This window comes from Cibotium barometz, chromosome 32, assembly GCF_041138505.1.
Source record: "Cibotium barometz isolate CiBa-2024 chromosome 32, ASM4113850v1, whole genome shotgun sequence".
Classification (NCBI taxonomy): Eukaryota; Viridiplantae; Streptophyta; class Polypodiopsida; order Cyatheales; family Cibotiaceae; genus Cibotium; species Cibotium barometz.
In genome coordinates this window covers 44,246,862-44,265,556 of record NC_141077.1, presented here as the reverse complement: position 1 = coordinate 44,265,556, position 18,695 = coordinate 44,246,862, and the positions used below count along the sequence as shown (strand labels likewise).

At 43.3% G+C, this 18,695-nt stretch overlaps 1 protein-coding gene and 1 long non-coding RNA gene across 11 annotated transcripts in view; both read right to left on the bottom strand.

Moving 5' to 3' along the window:
* Positions 1-18,695, bottom strand: part of LOC147620235 (hydroxyacylglutathione hydrolase 2, mitochondrial-like) — a 67,920-nt gene that overhangs the window by 8,302 nt on the left and 40,923 nt on the right. For all 5 annotated transcript variants that reach the window (XM_086772433.1, XM_086772431.1, XM_086772432.1 and 2 more), the window contains exons 4-5: positions 14,308-14,431; positions 8,139-8,239 (exon numbers count right to left, since the gene is read on the bottom strand). In XM_086772433.1, the coding sequence (XP_086628559.1) occupies positions 8,139-8,239; positions 14,308-14,431 (225 nt within the window). The remainder of the gene's footprint in view (positions 1-8,138; positions 8,240-14,307; positions 14,432-18,695) is intronic.
* LOC147620236 (uncharacterized) lies at positions 11,004-14,268 on the bottom strand. Of its 6 annotated transcripts, none has more exons than XR_015261759.1 (4): positions 13,592-14,268; positions 13,240-13,415; positions 12,834-12,935; positions 11,004-12,711 (listed from the first exon to the last, which is right to left on the bottom strand). It is a non-coding gene; the product is annotated as an uncharacterized LOC147620236 (long non-coding RNA). The 6 variants fall into 6 exon arrangements; XR_015261761.1 differs by having other exon boundaries at positions 11,004-12,720; positions 12,834-12,925; XR_015261762.1 differs by having other exon boundaries at positions 12,834-12,925.

Below are 18,695 nucleotides of genomic sequence, written 5' to 3'. Positions count from 1 at the left end.
ATGATTGGGCAGCAGATAAAGCATTAGAGTTTGAGCATTAGTATTAGCTTTCATAGGCATGAGAAGGCTTTTGGTGGACCAAGACCCTGTCAGCCAAGCTTAGGAGGTGATATACTTCCAATCGGCAGCATATGTAGTATTCCTTGTCCAAGGAACTGGCCAACCAGCAGTCTGCCAGTTCATTTAGTCTTCCAAGAGCCTATAAAAGGAAGGGATTGCGCTTAGTGTAGGTCATCTCCCCCCTTTTGGGGCAGGTCAAGGATTAGGACTCTTAGGTATTAAGATTACTCCTTTTGGAAGGCCAAATGCCACAGATCTTGTACGGTCTTTTGTACTATATAATATACTGAAAATACAGCTATCTCTCTCTCCTTCTCTGTGTCTTTGTTGGTGATTTGCATCAAGGTTCCTATTCAGTTGCTTAGGGCTGAAAGAAGACACACAAAGCTCCCACGCATGTGACACTACTAAATTACCAATACCAACCAAAATGACTGTCGGTTTCACATAGCCCTCTCGGAGAGTCACAAAGGTCAGTCCTAATCTCCTTGAAGCTTAAAGAGTTCACCTCCCCAATTCTACTCAAGGCATCCACCACTTGATTCAAGCAACCCTTCCAATACTTTATTTTGCAACCCGTTTTAAAGATGTCTTCTTCAGCTATCCGTATCTTAATTAGTATTAGATGACATGGTATCTAGAACACATTGAAACACTTCATAATTAGAATTCTTTACTATATTATGAAGTTCAACTGATTTTACAAGAGTCATGGATGGGACATCAAAATCACCCTGGAGACAAAAATGGACACCATCCATGACAAAAGCTAGCTTATGATACTTCCAGTCTATCCGTACATCACGGCTATGAAACCAGTCTTCTTATAATAGCACTACCCTATCCACATTCTAATCATGAATTCAAGTGGCTCCAAGTAGCTCTATCCACTAGATTTCATAATCATGAAATCTAGTGGCTTCTCCCAACTTCTACACAAGCTTGGCATTCATGAAGTTGAGTACTCAAGAATGTGTACAGTTTTCATTACGACTGACCCATACGTCCGTATTAGGTCCATAGGACTGAAACTTTCATACTAAAGCAACAACCTTTGCAAGAACTCTGATCTAAAACAATAGTATGTACGGAAGTAATCTTACGTTTAGCCTATGTTGCATGGGCCCCCTTTGATTCTGACTTGCCCTTCGACTGTGGGCAGTTCATCCTCATGTACTCTTGTTGACCACAAGTGAAGCACTGACCCTCTTTCATGTATTGAAGAGTCTGCTCTACATTATTTGATTTCTTCGAATTGGGGTCACCCATAGTCTGTGACTAACTCTGGGTTTCTCCAGGAAACTGTGAAGTCTTCCCATGCTTAAACTTTCGTTTACACTGGGATCCTGCCTAGTCTGTCGATGAGGGTTAATGGGGATCCTTTGGTTGTTTTTTTGCCACCACTGGCTCATTAAAAATCTTGGCATATCGGATGGCCATCATTCAATGTTTTGCTTTGATTATTCCTGATCTAGAGTTGATGTTCATCAGGCAATCCATCCACAAAGAATCCCAAAATAGTAATGTAACATGCAGCGGAAGTATTCGTATTGGAGGATCCTGTCACACGAATGCTCACACCATCTTCTGTATCCTGAGTTTCGCGAGTTTAGCAATCCACTTTAATGACTTCAAACTTTAAAGAGATATAAGAGAGAGAGATGAGAACTGTACACCGTATGGGGTCCCGAATTACACACTGAAGGCCCCCTATCCCGTTACCGAGATAGTATTTGCTTTATTATCTTTAACGAGACTGACGGTGTGACTGACGATAAGCCAAACGCAAGACCTCAGACGACCAAGTGTTGGGCTGAACTGTACACTGCTGTAGAAGCACCAAAGATGTCCAATCTCAAGCCTATGCACTCTTCCCAAATGGAATGAGAAGGGGATGCAAAGCTGTGGCTGAGAGAGGGACTGTTCTAGACTGAATAATATGAATCCTTAAAATGCTTATGAATGCTGTGTTTTACCTTCACCAAGTGGTTGGAGCAAAACGATGAATAGATGAATGCTGAAAACCGTATCGATGCAGAAAACGCTAGATGAACTGATGGCTGAATGCTGAACTGATGCGTTTTGCTCATGAAGAAGTGCTGAATGCTCATGCGTTTGAGGCGCCTATGGCTGTAGGAGATAAACGCTGAGGGCTAGTGACTGAAACTGCAATCGCTTTGCTCCTTGACCTGAAGATGCCAAGTGCTTAAATGCTCAATGCTGATTTATGATTGAATGAATGGCTGAATATGCTAGGGATCTATTTATATGGGCACAATGAGTCAATCGGCTGGCTACAAAGCTGGCCGACTGCTCATGTCCACCATAAATGCATAAATGATGTGTAAAATGCTGAAAATGATGGGGAAAAATCCTAGTAAATATCCTGATAAATACTAGATGATATCTGAGGTGTTTGCCATGGTCTAGATACAATGGATGAATGATGTGCAATACGCAGAATGCTTTCTGATGCAAACCCTAAGGTTTCTACTGACTGTATATGCATGAATGCGTCTCTTTACGTGGGTTAAGGGACTTAGATTGACTAATAAGATCCATGTGCGTTTCCCATGCCTAAAACTCTCTAAATGTTTGTGAATGTGTCGAAAGGAATATTCTTCATTTCCAAGGTTTAAGCTTGGATAGAATGTTGTACTCGTCCTCGGCCTGCAAGAACTCTTCTTGAAAAACTCTCTCAAAATCTCCCCACGCCGTGGACTTAGCTCGTAATTCTTTTCACCAGGTAAGGGCTTTCATTGTCAGGAATCCATGTACCATCTGTATTTTCTTATCCTCTAGGAAAGGATGAAACTCAAAGTGGAACTCGAATTGTGTACCCCATCTATAAAGCCAAGTGTCAATTGTCTCCAGAGTCTTCTGATTCCACTCCCCATATAGGGTTCCGGAGTAAAAGAGGGTGCAACTAAAGCTGTCCCACCTCCCCCTCATGTCACCAAACCCGCCAATGTTGCTTGTATAACAACAATGGTGTTGGTAAGGTCCCTAATCTACTGGTCATCCTTGCATCGAAGTCAACTTTAGTGACCAAGTCATTGACCGTCACATCGTCAACATGATGGTCTTCGTCGAGTTGAACATTCTCGTCCCCATCACACGATCATTCTGTAATTCATCAGCCATGACAATCCCAAGGTAGTTGGTGCTGCTCAAAGAAAACTCTCATGTTGAGATGAACTGCTGCAAAAATTCTGCTCTCCCACGAACTCAATTACCAATCCCACTCTTGGAAGCTGGCGGAGTACTTTCAGCCTTCTTAACCAAGGAGATGGACTTTGGATGTGGAGAACTCACAAGCAAGTCCTCCCTTTTATCTAAAGCGTCAAGTAGTTTACTTGCTTTTGGGTTTTCTCCTAAAAAACCAATGTGCTTTTCAATTTTAATTTAAAGAAAACTTGCGTGTTGAGATGAACTGCTGCAAAAATTCTGCTCTCCCACAAACTCAATTACCAATCCCGCTCTTGGAAGCTGGCGGAGTACTTTTAGATTTCTTAACCAAGGATATGGACTTTGGATCTAGAGAACTCACAAGCAAGTCCCCCCTTGACAATCCCAAGGTAGTTTGTTGCTGCTCAAAGAAAACTCACGTGTTGAGACGAGCTGCTGCAAAAATTTTGCAAGTAGTTTGTTTGCTTTTGGGTTTTCTCCTAAAAACCAATGTGCTTTTCAGTTTTAATTTTAAAAACCCACATGTGCTTTTATTGACTTATAGCTTTCCCCCCTCTTTTTAGAAAAAAGGCCATCGAATATTTATTGAGAAAAAGTATCTTCTTTTTCTTTTTAATAAAAAAACCAGTGCGGCTTTTCCTAAAATTGACGACATGTTTTTTCTGCTGAATACACATTCTTTTTTCTCTTGCGCGTGCTTTTTGTGCTGGCTTTTTTCTTCTAAGCATACCACCAGGGTGTTGCCCTTGTTCTATGCATTGTTCATGCTACCCACCTCTACCATGCGGTTTTTCACACATTGAACATTTGAAGACATTACTTGTGTGGACCCAAATTTGTCACTTTGACCGACCATGAGTCGATCAAGTATTTTCATGATAGACCTGAGTTGAGGGGGAAGAACGTGCGGTGGGTAAAGTTGCTGCAGGATTTGACATGGAAATTCGATATCAAGAGGGTAGCTTGAATAGAGTTGCAGCAGATGCATTGAGTTGGATTGGGGAAGTGAATCTTTTGAGTTTCATTGAGATTTAGGCTACCCTTTATGATACCCTGAGAGGGCTATGTGAGACCGATAGATATTTTGGACAGTTTTGGCAACAAGTCCAAGCAAGGAGCTCCATTATTAGAGACCAGAGCTCAGGGATCATTCCACCTATCAAGGTGGCTGGAAGTCAGTATCTTATTCAGAACGGATTTTTGTTCCAAAATAATATGGTTTGCATGCCAGATAGTACTGAGATTTGGAGGAAGATCCTTTATGACTATCATGACACTCCTACAGCGGCAAGTCATCTAGAGGTACAACAAACCTATGACTTGGTAAAACGTATGTTTTTTTACTAGCCCAGGATTAGGGCATAGCGGTAAAGTGTCATCAATGTTACGTGACCATACGGCTGAGCACCTTAGGGTAGCAAGATTGCTACACCCTCTAGAGATCCCTTATAGTGAATGTGAGAGTATTTCCATTGACTTTATCACCAGTTTACCGCACTCGCAAAGGGAATGATGCCATTTGCGTGGTGATAGACACAAATTAACAAAGATGGCAAGATTTTTATCCACAAGGAAAACAATAGCAGTTCCTGAATTGGCATAAAAGTTTGTTGAGAAGCTTTTCAGGTTATATGGTTTACCTTGTGATAGAGGGAGTGATAGGGACTCGAAGTTTACCGGACACTTCAGGCACCAAGAAACTGGAGATTCAGCTCCTCTAATTATCCTCACGTTTTGGAGGATATGCTTCGTGCATAAGTCTCCAAGAGACCATCAGACTGGGAGAGGTACATCCTGATGGTTGAGTTTTCTCATAATAGTGCAAAGCATACGAACAGTTGGTTACATCCCATTTATGCTAATGTACGGATACCAACCTAGAGCCCATCAAGCTGGGAGAGGTACGTCCTGATGATTGAGTTTGCCCATAATAGTGCTAAGCATGCGGCCAGTGGTTACAGCCCATTTATGCTAATGTACAGCCAGCAACCTAGATCTTCGATAACTATGGGACTTAAGCGGCTAGGGATTTCTTGCCAGACATGCAAGCGATGCTAGCCAGAGCTATTCTATCCAAAGTGCTCACGATAAAGCACGGTTTTATGCAGATAGACAGTGTTCGCAAAGGGAGTTATCCAAGGGAATGCTCGTGTATTTGCAAATACCAAAGAGTTCAGAGACGTTATGGACAAGGAAGTTTGGGAAGCTATCCCCTAGGTAGTGTGGACCTTTCCGAATCCTTAAAAAAATCGGAGAGGCAACCTATAAACTAGAACTACCTCAAAATGTGAAATTTCATCTAATCTTTCATGTCAGTAGACTGAAAGAGATGCTGGGAGTTGAGGATAGCATTGTGACTCCTCACGATGATGTTGAGGTTGAGGACTTGTCCTATGTTCCACATGAACTGGAAGAGGTTATGGATTTCATGGAAAGGCAACTTAGAAATAAGTTGATCCCTAAGTATAAAATTAAGTGGAAAGATAGGGCATAGGAGGACTCGACTTGGGAGACAGTTGCTAGTATACAACATAGGTTCCCTGGTTTTCTTGCTTACACAGATTTTGTTTCCTAGAGTGGAAATGTCTAAGGAGGGAAAGTATGTTATGTACCTAGAGCTAATCCTCACATTAGCATGCCTATTCGAGCAGGGTTAGGGGACCCTGGGACTAGGAGATAGCATGTACATGTAGAGGGCTAAGGTTCAAAATTAATAAAACTAGGCTACTAGCTATCTATAGCTGGTTAGCTATTTATAACGACAGTTATCACTATATAAGTGATGCCTTGGGTTATTATTATGTAGTCAGCTCTTTGGTTCACTTTTGAATCTTGATGGGTCTGTGCTTGGACAAGAGTTTCTACTCTTGTCGTGGACATGGAAGATCACAGATAATCTTGCCAAGGGCCCCTGTCACCAAGCATTGCTGGTATGGGATGTCAACTATATATAGCAGGTTAACTATTTATAGCCGTAGTTATCACTATATAAGTGATGCCGTGGGGTTATTATTATGTAGTCAGTTCTGCACTGTACTTCTAATGGGTTTGTGCCTCGACCAAAGTTTCTACTCCTGCTATGGACATGGCAGATCATAGATAATCTTGCCGAGAGCACCTGTGGGCACGCACTCATGGTATGGGAGGCCAGTACTCACTGGCATGTATCTATGTGGTGTAACCTTGGCCCCTGGATCGGGGGTGGATCGAAGTAATGATTCTACAGTTGGGTGGTGAGCTTGCCTGCACCCCTTTTATTTGGTTTCTCTAATCTTGTTTGGACTGTGTTTAGGAGATATTGGTTAGACAAGCCTAGGAGGCCTTTTACAGAGGGTTGGCTTGCGGTGAGCCCAAGCTCTGATCAAACTGGCTGCACAACGGTCCTTGAAGGAGGAGCTTAGGCCGCAAGCACAGGTCTCCATGAATATCTAGCGCACACTAAGGGTCCGGGGAGACCACCAAGAGAGGGGGTACTGCGGTCCGAAATCCGTGCGAGAAGAAAAGCAGGGCTCACCCTCTGGCTCAAGGCCTTGAACGATCAGCTTGCCCAACAGGGCTTTGCTAGCTGGATCAATGATGTGCAGTCCACCATGATGACGAGGCTGGATAATCAACATCCAGGCCACCTTGGCCCGGGCGCACCGATTGTTTGTCCCTGCCCAAAGAAAAGTCTGGATCAGCCAATAAACCTGTCCGAGGCACACCCAGGAGTACACCCAGCATGACATATTGTACCACATCATCGCCATGAGCACCTCGTTTGCACCACCACCACGACGGTGAGCGAGAGTCAGGTAGTGCTCCAATAAAGAAGCTTCTTTTGAATGCTCAGAAGAAGAGGGGCACGTTGCTGGTTTGGCGAGATATCAATCCCCACCTAACATCCCAAATACCTAACCGGGATGCAGTTGGGAATCCCCTGAAAAGACACAACTGGTCGCCAAGCTGGGGTGGATGATCTAACCCAGAAGTCACACAATGTGTGCCAACTGATTTGAGCGCCTGAAGCAAGGCAGAAGTCCTCGATGGCAACGCAAATCTCTGAAGATTGCCCTCCTCCAAGAGAAAGGCAGCCGTGTCATATGCAAACTCTGAGTCAAGAAGCTCCACCTGGGATCTCGTGGGGAGACGAAGGCCCTGGAGCCCTGTCCCCTGACCTGTCAGATATTTTCTCATCGTCGCCTCTCTGCAACAAAGAGGAAGAGGAAGGGGCGAGGGGGCTTTTGGCCCCCTGGATGAGGACCTGGCTGTGGACGGCAGAATAAAGGCTGAGACTCCTCTTATCTAACCATCTGGGAATCCCATCCGAAGCATGGTGCCCTGAAGGCGTAATCTTTCTCAAAATCCAGGAGAACTGTCATATCCTCCTGGCAAAGGCAAGTTCCTCCCAAAAGGTAAAGATATCATCCAAGATACTCCTATCCTGAATAAATCTGCAAGGAGGCAGGGGTGATGAGAAGGCACAGGGGGGAGGGGGACGACAGTCAAACGCCGGGGATGTACCAGCTCACTGTATCCCGAGGAATCTAAGCAGTTTCCGTATTGACAATGAGAAAGTCAGAAAAGTGTGCAAATGATTCAACCCTAATCCTGTTCCTACACGGGCTTACTTTTCAATAAAAATGCATCATAACTCAAGAAACAGCTTTCAACTTGCATGGAATTTACCGTGGCTCCTTGTGCATTTTTACATGCTAATGCATTAAAGTAAACAAACACATACTACGTTTCAAAATGTAAACGTTTTTGTAAATGGAGTTCTTTTGGATACAAAAAAAATATCCATGAAACCATAAAACATGTTTCCATACATAAGTTGTAATTCATATCCACATGCATGTGTCTATGCACCTGAGCTTCATCTAGTCTTAATATCCCAAATATGTTACCTGTTGAGGTGTCCCTTCAAAAAGCTTTCCACATGATAGTGAGAACAAGGTATCTCCAGTAAAGATACTTTTTGAGCTTGGGAAAAAGAAACATACATGCCCTGTAAAATACGCCATAATGTTTTCAAACATGAAGCATCCCAGACACTCAAGGTAACAATTCAATATGTTTTATGTTTTGCACAAGCAGTCCTTTTACAAAATATAATTCTTTAACTATTTGATCTTTTTCTCATACTATTTATTATGAGTATACAATTTTGGACGTTAAAGGAAGATGCTTCATGCCTTAAATATATAAGGGCAAGAACTGCGATCACTAGAAATAACTCAGCTTTGGTCTCTCAAGACCCTATCTCTGAGCCCTTGGACGACAAAGTGACGCTAAACTGCTGTCCCTCACCCCCCCCCACCCACCCACGCCCCCCCCCTCTCACACACACCGTTCCACTACCTCTTTCTCCATCTCTGTCTGCTCCCTTATCCCTGCCCTACTTATAACATAAACATCATCTACTCACAAGTATGCTGTCCTCATTTAAAACCCTTATACAGAAATTTAAAGATTAACAACACATTAGCTAATTCATGGAATAACCCTAAATTAATAGAGGGATTCTTCACTTATTGTCAACCCCACCATAGTGTTGTCTTTTCTTCTTGCACGACACTTGCCTTTGGGCATCCCCTTTAGCCTTGCAGCCTCAAATTGGCCACCTCAAGCATTGGTTATGCACTCTAGACTCCCTTAATACGCACCCATCACTAAGAGAATCCCATCAATATAGGATGTAATATTGCCTGTGATGCAAAACTGCAGCTCCCTTGCAACGCGCCCCGCACCCCCCTCGCCCTCTCCCCCCCCCACCCCCCCCCAAACAACTCTTTAGCTACCTGGTTCTCCACCAATATCTACTCCCTTATCCCTGCCCTACCTATAACATAATCATCTACTCACAAGAATGCTGTCCTTAAAACCCTTATTAGGGCAGTTTAAAGATTAAAAACACATTAGCTTATTCATGGAATAACCATAAATCAATAGAGAGTTTCTTCACTTATTTTCTACCCAACCATAGTATAGTCTTTTCTTCATGCACGACACTTTCCTTGAAGCCGGAAATAGCATTTCCACACAATTTGTGGCTACTTTCACATGCTAGGCCACACCAGTTTTCAAAAGCTTGCCATGTGGCCAACTACTTCTCTAAGGTGTAAACCCTTTTGGACCTTGTTTAATTTAGTGCCTTTGGGCATCTCCTTTAGCTTTTCTACCTCACATTGCCCACCTCAAGAATTCGTGAAGCCCTCTAGACTCCCTAAACATGCACCCGTCACTAGAAGAATCCCGCCATTACAGTACGTAACTCCCTATGGCGTGAAACTGCAGCTCCCCCTCCTCCCATGTCACCAGCTCTTGTAACTTCTCCACTTTACCGACTTCTAGGACTTGCGCATGTGTTCTAATGGATCCTTTTGGAATCAGATGACATGGCAAGATTGCCTCTGGAGAATACAAATGACGGGAATACTTGTCTTGGAGGACAGATATAACAGAATTCTTTCCTCATATGCACATATTTCTGCCGACTTCTAGGACTTGCGCATGTGTTCTAATGGATCCTTTTGGAATCAGATGACATGGCAAGATTGCCTCTGGAGAATACAAATGACGGGAATACTTGTCTTTGAGGACAGATATAACAGAATTCTTTCCTCATATGCACATATTTCTGATATTATTAAGAGTTAGCGTATTTTGTGTGAATTTGATGGATTGGGGTTATGGTGCCAAATGACGGATGCACAGTTTAGCTATCCCTAGCACATTAAACTTTTGAATACATAGAACTCAATGCGTGAGCATGGTGTTATGGTGCCAAATGACGGATGCACAGTTTAGCTATCCCTAGCACATTAAACTTTTGAATACATAGAACTCAATGCGTGAGCATGGTGTTATAGTATGTATGTGTCCGAGGATCGGGGATGCGTTTAAGCCCAAGAAGGGGAGTGCTACATTAATCTAATGTTAACAAGCAACTTTTATGAGTTTTGCAACCTTAAATATGTTCACAAGGTTTAATACTATGTGTGTTCACTTGTATTTATAAGTGGGGCCACACCATAGTTGTCACGGTACAAAAATACGATACCGTACGGTTACCATACCCGAATTTTTGGTACAATATGAAATCTTGGGACAGTTTTTTTTTACACTTCCAAACATAGATATTTTAAATTTGGAAGGGTCAAAAACTGCCCACAGCGAAAAACTGCCAACGGTCAATTCGTACTTTACAATATCATACGAAATCGTATCGTACGAGCCGTATGGTACGAATAGGTTCGTACTGGTATGAGAAACAACTATAGGCCACATATATTTAAAAAATGCAGGACAAAGGAGCCCAACCTTTATAAAAGGGCCAAGCACTATTAAAGCATGTGGAAGAAAGTATTCAAGCGTGTGGAAGATAGCAGGACGAGCACTAAGGCCACTCCCACCCTCGCTTCATCGCGAAACGATGTTCCCTTTGCAACCTTCTTGTACACACAAGTGTTAATTAGGTGGTTTTCTTTTGTTGGGTGGTGCCCCGGAAATCTTGTTGCTGAGAAGACCTCAAAGAATACACAGTTGCTAGCGAATGGTTGACTCAACAAGATCCGTGACGACATGCCTTCGGGTGAGTCAGATCAAGCAAGAAAGCTTGTGTTGAGCCAAGGCTTTTGGATCCTACGGGCCATGATACCATCCGCATCAACAACCATTGGAAACCTCCCTGCCGGGGGGGGGGGGGGGGGGGGGGGGGGGGGGGGGGGGGGAGGGTTTGTGGTTGGAGCTGTCAGCACTCCAGTGTGCAAGAAAAGTTTGAGCACATCACCTTTGGGATTACCAATGGAGATAGGCATCACGCTTCTATCTAAGAAGAACACTAAAGGCCCTCAATCCACCTCATTTTTCAAGGGATCAAAGTCGTTGAGGGATGAAAGATACATGTGCCTCAAGACTGTTGTTGGGAGTTAATCAATGGCCACACAACCTGGCAAATCGGCTGGAACATTGCCATGAGCCCATCGACGGGATAGCCAATCGGGTTCATTAGTGCCATCTAAACAGACCTCATTCACGCTCTTCACCGTCCATGGTAGCACCTCCCCAATAGCTCAAGGACCATGCAAGCTACAGTGTCACGTGCACACTCTCCCGAAGTGTGACATGGACATGCTTCTACCCATTGGCCACCTCATAGGTCGAGTACAAAGGCCAGATTCATGTGTTTGTAAAGGCTATTGTGCCAAATCATTGTAATGTTGTCTAGGCCCCCAATAAGCAACCTAGTGTGGACAAAGTTATTGGGTTGCTATGCGAACACTCAGGTGGACATTATTATTAGGGTTGGGGGTTGGGTAGCCAACTCACCAACATTAGACACTATAAATAGGAGCCTAGGCTTAGACTTATTGATTCATTGATCATCATTGAGTCACTGAGAACTCAGGAGCAATGCTACCATTGAGTATCTCTATTCAACATTCTATATATTTCATGTTAGTAATACATGGTAGATTAAGTCATCTCTCTCTACTATGTATTGAGCATGAAGGAGTAGCAGTCTGTGCATGGGTTTAGCTCTCTAATTAGGCACTAATCACAATCAATCAATTCATAAACACGCTTCCACAAGCACCCATGCTACATATAGACCCTAGTGTGGCTCTTCACCTCCTCATCTGTGATCTTCACCATACGTAAAAAGAGCTCCACCTTCTCTTAGACTTGTAAGTTTATAGATGGATCAAGCTATTTTTCAATGTACATTTTTCTACTAATTGAAGGATCTTTTTTGGGCATGGGTGTCATCTAGGGACCGGTGCCCACCCACTCCATGGGCGCATGGAAGCCCATCAAAGTCTCCCGTAGGAAAATTGACAATAAATTACATAAGGATTTCTTGGAACTTGCAAAAAATGGATAGACAACCCATCATCTGGAACGACTTTATTCATGATCTTCAAATGATACAAGTAACTTCTCTTCCATGACGGCATAGACCTCCACCATACGAGCATGCTCAACTGCAAGACATTGCATGATGATTTAACCTTAGCTGACTTACATAAGTAGACTGCTAATTCAAATAAGATCATGCAGTTTGAAACAAAAAACTTTCAAGGAACCACCTCTGATACCCCTATAAAATGATTGGGAGTGTTCTTTCTCTAACTAACCCATAAATAAAGACAGAAGAGAAGGATAAATTTCGAGCTCAACTAACCCAATCAATCTCTAATACCCATGGTGGATCAAAGCTGACTAGCGAATCAGCGCAATGAGAAATAGAAAGACTTAAAGCATCAGACTAATTGCATTAGATTCGCTCACAAAATGTAAGTGCAAGTGCGTATTAAATAGCCCAAGACCTTGCCTCTTGAGCATGATCTCAAAGACCATTCTTCCTATAAAGTCCTTCACTGTACCTTTTTTAAGGATGCCCTCTATTGCGTCACCCAAAGACCTTTTCATTGCCACCTCCACACCCATTTGTCCACCTCCACATGGCTCCAGAGACTTCCATCACTTGCAAATAAGCTTACAATCCTCAACCACACAGAAATACAAAGAACGATGTGCCTCCTTTTTCCATACAGAATTACAAGTTCGTATTTCTAGCACGAATCACCTAAAATTACCGTCTTCTTCATTGGCTCCACCGCCAGTAATTGTTAGTAAAGGCAGGCTCTTCTTTGAAGAACTCATTATCCATCTTGTAAGCTTTTGCAACCTGGTCTCCTCTAAAATGAAGGATATTCCAACAAAGATCATAGTAAGATTTGTTTGATTAGCTATAACAGAAACGCAATGCTCATAACTTGCAAGCATGCTTGGTAATAAAACAAAGACTGCTTCTTTTTCATCAACCACAACAACGACTCCTCCTAGCTGGTCTATAAGGCATCTCACATCATTGAGATGTGTAGCAATGTAAACACCATTTTTCATCTGTAATCTATAGAGCAGTCTTGCAACTGCATTGGACTAACCAAAGATGGACTTTAGTCTTAACCAAGATTCATTTGAGCTCTTTGTTGAGCTCACCTGGTGGTCCTCCTTCTTCGCCTGCCTACTCCTGCGCCAAGTTGAGCTCCCGCCTTCTCTCCTTCCAGCTCTGTCGCCTCCTCTTCTGTTTTGCCCCCACTTCCATTCCGCCATCCCCATTTTCTGCCTTGCTTTTTTCGCCTTACTGTCCCAAGAAGTGTACCTACTTGCTAAACCTATCAACAATGGTCCAAAGAGCATCATTGCCCTAGAACAACCACCTGTTACAAGCTAAATGAAAGGGAGATTGACTAATACATTTTTATGCCTACATGCACATCACAAAACCATACCAAGCAACATCCAAATCCTCTCTCATGTGAAGTATAAGAGGATAGACAACGACATGTACCATCTGTATAAAGTGAGTATGCAATAGATAATTGCTGTCAGCATCCATTTGGACAGATGGTATCTTTTGTATGCTGCCCAATATGAGCATATACCTGCAAAATGTGGATTGATCATACATTGAGGCTTTCGGATCACACGCCTATATGGCTTGGGTTATATTTTGGTATGTCGATTCATGACCATGCTTTGCATGACAGAAGATTGCTTACCTAGTAGTCTGTAAGTGCATTATGATAAAAAGTAAAGCCCAACTGTTGAGGCATGAGATGTGTCCACAAATTACATGCATCCAAAAGAGTCAAGGTTTGATCCCACATTTGTTTCTAAATGCGCATCATATGAGATCGAATCGTCAGCATAAGTAGGTGAACTGTTAAAATCCCCTATAATATAAGCATTTGATAGCCATGGATGTGTTTGAAAAGACTACCACATTGCACCCTTGGTCACTGAAGTTTGTGAGGCATAAACACTTGAAAATTCATACAGCTCATCAGCAATCATACATTGCAGAACAATCCCTCTGCCATTGCGATCATTGTATGCCAAATAAGGTTAAAATTTATGTCTAACCATGATAAGAGTACCAGAAAAGGCGCGCGCGCGCGCGTGTGTGTGTGTGTGTGTGTGTGTGTGTGTGTGTGTGTGTGTGTGTGTGTGTGCGCGTTTATTTAATTATTTATGTATATATGTATGTATATACATATTTAATACCTCGTGTGTGACCTGGAGTATCTAATACCACCATTTCTTGGTTACCAAACATCCATGTATCGCCATCCTTCAATTCAATATCAATTCCTGGAATTCGAGCTCTATCGGCATATGGACCAACAACCTGCATGCATTTCACAAAGGATAAGTTCCAATGCTAACAAGAATAACATCAAAATGTAAGCCTTGTAACCACCACAATAAGTTCACAAATTCCCATAGTTTGTACCACTTTCGAGAATGGTTGACAACTTGGACCCTTCATGGCAAATCCCTGGAAACCCCTCCCTGTTCTCCTCCCCAAGGACAAAAAGGAACAAAGCCTCATGAAAGAGTTTAACCACACAAAGTCCAATCAAACACCTACGATTGGATTTTTTCTTGTCACGTGCACTCTCTCCTGACTCTAATGTGGACATGCTTCTATCCATTGGCCAGCTAAGAGGTCGAGAACGTGGGCATGTAAGGACTATTCTGCCAATTCATTGCAATATTGTCCAAGCGGCCAATGGGAAGCCAAGTGTGGACATAGTTATTGGGTTATTGTGTGAACGCACTTAGTTGGACATTACAATTAGGGTTGGTAGGGTTGGTAGCTAACTCACCAACATTAGACACTATAAATAGGAGTCTAGGCCTTAGTCATATTCATTCATTGATTAGTCAGGCATCATTGAGTCATTGAGAGCTCAAGAGCAATGCTAGCATTGTATATACTTCATGTTAGTAATACATGGTAGATTAGGTCATCTCTCTCTACGGTATATTGAGCATAAAGAAGAAGCAATTTGTTGCATGGGTTTAAATCTCTGGAGTCTGACTAGGCATTGATCCCAATCAATCAATCATAAACACGCTTCCACAAGAACCCATGTTACCGGCAACATGTGAATGGACATCTCTAACCCCACAAATCAATAGTGGGAGCTCATTTGCAGCATAGCAACCTGGCATACCTAGCAAGCATGTTGTAGTAATGCTACTAAAGGCATGGACATCTAGTTTGATGAATGGGATAACTAATCCTTCTCCTCTTCAGGTTATGGAAGGACAGTGTTCACACTATGGCACAACTAATAATCCTCCTCTTCAGGTTCAAGTTCAATTGTGTGGGCTCTTAAATTCCCATTCATCCAGTCGGATTAGTCTTCCCAAAGTTGAGAATTTCCTTGTAAAAGAGAACTTATTGAGACTTGCAAGGATAAGAAGGTTGTGAGGTCTGCTATGTCCCTCATGCAATATTCATGCTTACTATACTACTCACTCAGTGGTGGGCTTGGACATGCCACCACATCTGATGCACATTTCAATTTCTCTCCATCTCCCTTCAACTGATCCTGTGTCAAAACTCTTTTCACCACGGCCCTTACCCCATCGTGCTCACCCTTGCCATGCCCAGAACCGAAGAAGTTCCAAGTCATTTCAAGGCCTGTGACGCCTTTATACCTAGCCACAAAGTAGAATGGTCTTTTGGCCTTAAACCCCCACCTGTAGAGGGAGAGCATACACTCCATTTGGACAGACATATTTCACTCTTTACTATCACATGAGCAGAAGCTCTGTGTCTTCTTTCATCCCTAAACACTAAGATAGGAACATCATGATGCAAACACAAATAGAGAGAGAGAGAGAGAGAGAGAGAGATGGCTGTGTTATTCATATGGTAAAGGTGTACAGATTCTGTGGCCTTTGGCCTTCCAAAAGGGGTAACCTAAGGGACTGACTCTTGACCTGCCCCAAAGTGGGGGTCAGATGACTCCAAAAGAATCTATGTTGTGCCTTTTTATAGGCTCTTGGAAGCCACTTCTTCTGGCCGACTACTGTCCGCAAGCTCCAGTGTAGACAAAAACACGTAAAAACTGCTGACCTGAGGTAAACCTCCTGCAATGCCTGGCCGACCTGATACTGGTCCACAAAGCTGCCTTCCAGTGCCTGTCAACTGCTCCTGCTCTAATCCTATTGTTTATCTTCTGCCTAATCATGGATTAGCCTTGGAAGACCAGCCATGTCCATGTGTGCACATGACATCTACAGCGCTGCTGGGTGCACCTACAAGATGAGTCAGACATCATGCTGTAGCAGTGTCCAGCAGCCGAGCCTTAGACTTTTCTCTCCCGAGGCAAGAGCGGCATTGTCTTGCTGGCACTACAAGCCCCTCGTATGGCTCTTCTCCGCACCCCCAAGGATGTTTTCTCCCTCCGAGAGCTGCCAGCTATGGAGGGAGCGCTCCTCCTTCCATGGCCCAGGCTTTGGTGCCCCAAGTAATGAAGCAAATCACCACTATATCCATCATGAAAAGGCAAAGAATCCTCCACCAAACATGTTGTTCCTTCTGGCAATCCCAGAGGCAAGGTCAATAGGACTCTTGGGAGCACTGTATCTACAATAGATTGCAGGACGGCTGGTCATAAGCCGGGTACCCACCACAAGACTCCTTTGGGCGACCAGCCAGAGAAAGAGAGATATTGTGAAGCATAGAGAGTCTTCTGCATGCTGGAAAGTTCATCCAATGCTTTAAAAACGTAGAAATGCCTCAATCTCTAGATTTGAGCTCATTAAGGTCTAGACGTAAAAGGGGGGAAAAAATCAGAATTGGCTTGAGTGATTAGTTACTAATCTAGGTGCTTAATCAGGATGATTGAGCTCATCTAGGATGGAAACCGAGCTGTGATACAAACCGTGAAGCATAGCATTGCAAGTATGCAGTAGCTATGCTGGATAATAACATGAAAGGATGATTAGCAACATGGATTAAGGTTAATGATGAAGATTAGAACTTAATAAAACGCTAATAGCATACGAGTTTGATTAGAGCATAAACCACTCTCCTTTATTCATAAAATGGTGCCTCTTTTCTATAGGCAAAGTACAAGCATATGGAACCAAGCCAAAATCCCCAATTCTCTCCACTATTCTCTCCATTTGACCCACCTTTTTCTCCCTTGATTGTAGGCCAGAAGCTAGATTCACAGTGGGTTGTTTTGTTCTTATCCCCACTTGAATTTGTACAGATTCTATGGTGAATTCTAAGGCATCTACTTGCTTCCTGCCTTTTAGAGAGCTTGCGTGACTCTTAAGGTTACTCGGACTTTACAGACCTTTGGCTAAAGATGACTCCTAGTGATGGGTAATACTTGTACTCCCAGTATATCACACTCTAAAAAGTGTATGCCACAAGGCAGACTTATCCACTCAAAAGAGCATGTTCACAAACTATTAGAACAATAACCCTTTTAGGGACTGTTCGAACACACATATACGGACACAGACAGAGGTTCACACACATAAGGACACACACTCATAAGACTCCGAATCCCAACAAACCCCCCTTCCCCATTAGAGCAAAAGTGGAGATGCTTGAGAATACATTCCATAGCCATGGGAATTTGGGCTCTAAACTGCAACAAGTGTTACAAAAGAACATAGTATGCCAGCACCTGAAACCCTCTGGTCAGGCCTGATAGAAGAGCTTGACCACACATGGCAGCCTACATCAGCTTACCAAGACACTCCCCCTCCATTCTCAGTAGGTTGCCGGTTGTCAGCAGAATACCTCAACTCAAGTCTCTTTCACACATTTGCTCATCCTGCATGATGGGCAAGCATCATCAAGATGCATTTCCAGAGGAGGCCAATCATCGAGCAACCCGAAGACTAGAGCTTATACATGTAGATCTTGTTGGACCCATGGAGGTTGACTCTCTTGGAGGGACTCCATAGTTTCTTCTTCTTGTGGATGATTTCGCACACAAACTCTGGGTATGTTTTCTAGCTCGCAAGTCAGATGCTTTTGCCAATTTCAAGACTTGGATCGCGATGGTGGAAAATCAATCTAGGAGTATAGTCTCATTTCTCCGAACTAATAATGGTGGCGAGTTTATACCGTTTGATAACTTCCTTGCATCAAAGGGCATTCACCGACATGCCACAATTCCTTACACTCCTCAACAGAATGGAGTTGCAGAACGGAAGAACCGGACCGTAAAAGAGATGGCTCGTTCTTTGTTGCATCATGCATGTCTCCCTCCTGCTTTCCGGGGTGAAGTTGTCACCAATTGGCCAACCATTTGGTCCATCTCCAGTTTTTGTGTCTCGTTCACTTGAGGCCAGGCCGGTGTCTCATGTGAAGAGGCCAGTATTTTGCTGACATGCACGGGAGCCAGACTGGTGCCATCCGTGTGTTAGCAAGATGGCGTCGTATGGATGGGAGCCAGACTAGTGCCACCCGTGTATGACCTGCACTGTGTTCGACCCATGGGATTGTCACGCCATGGAGTCCAGTATTCGTGCCGTGTTTTGCCTATGGGACTGTCACACCATAGGGAAACTCGTGCCTGGAACTGTGTCTTACCTATGGGACTGTCACTCCATAGGAAGACCAGGTTTTT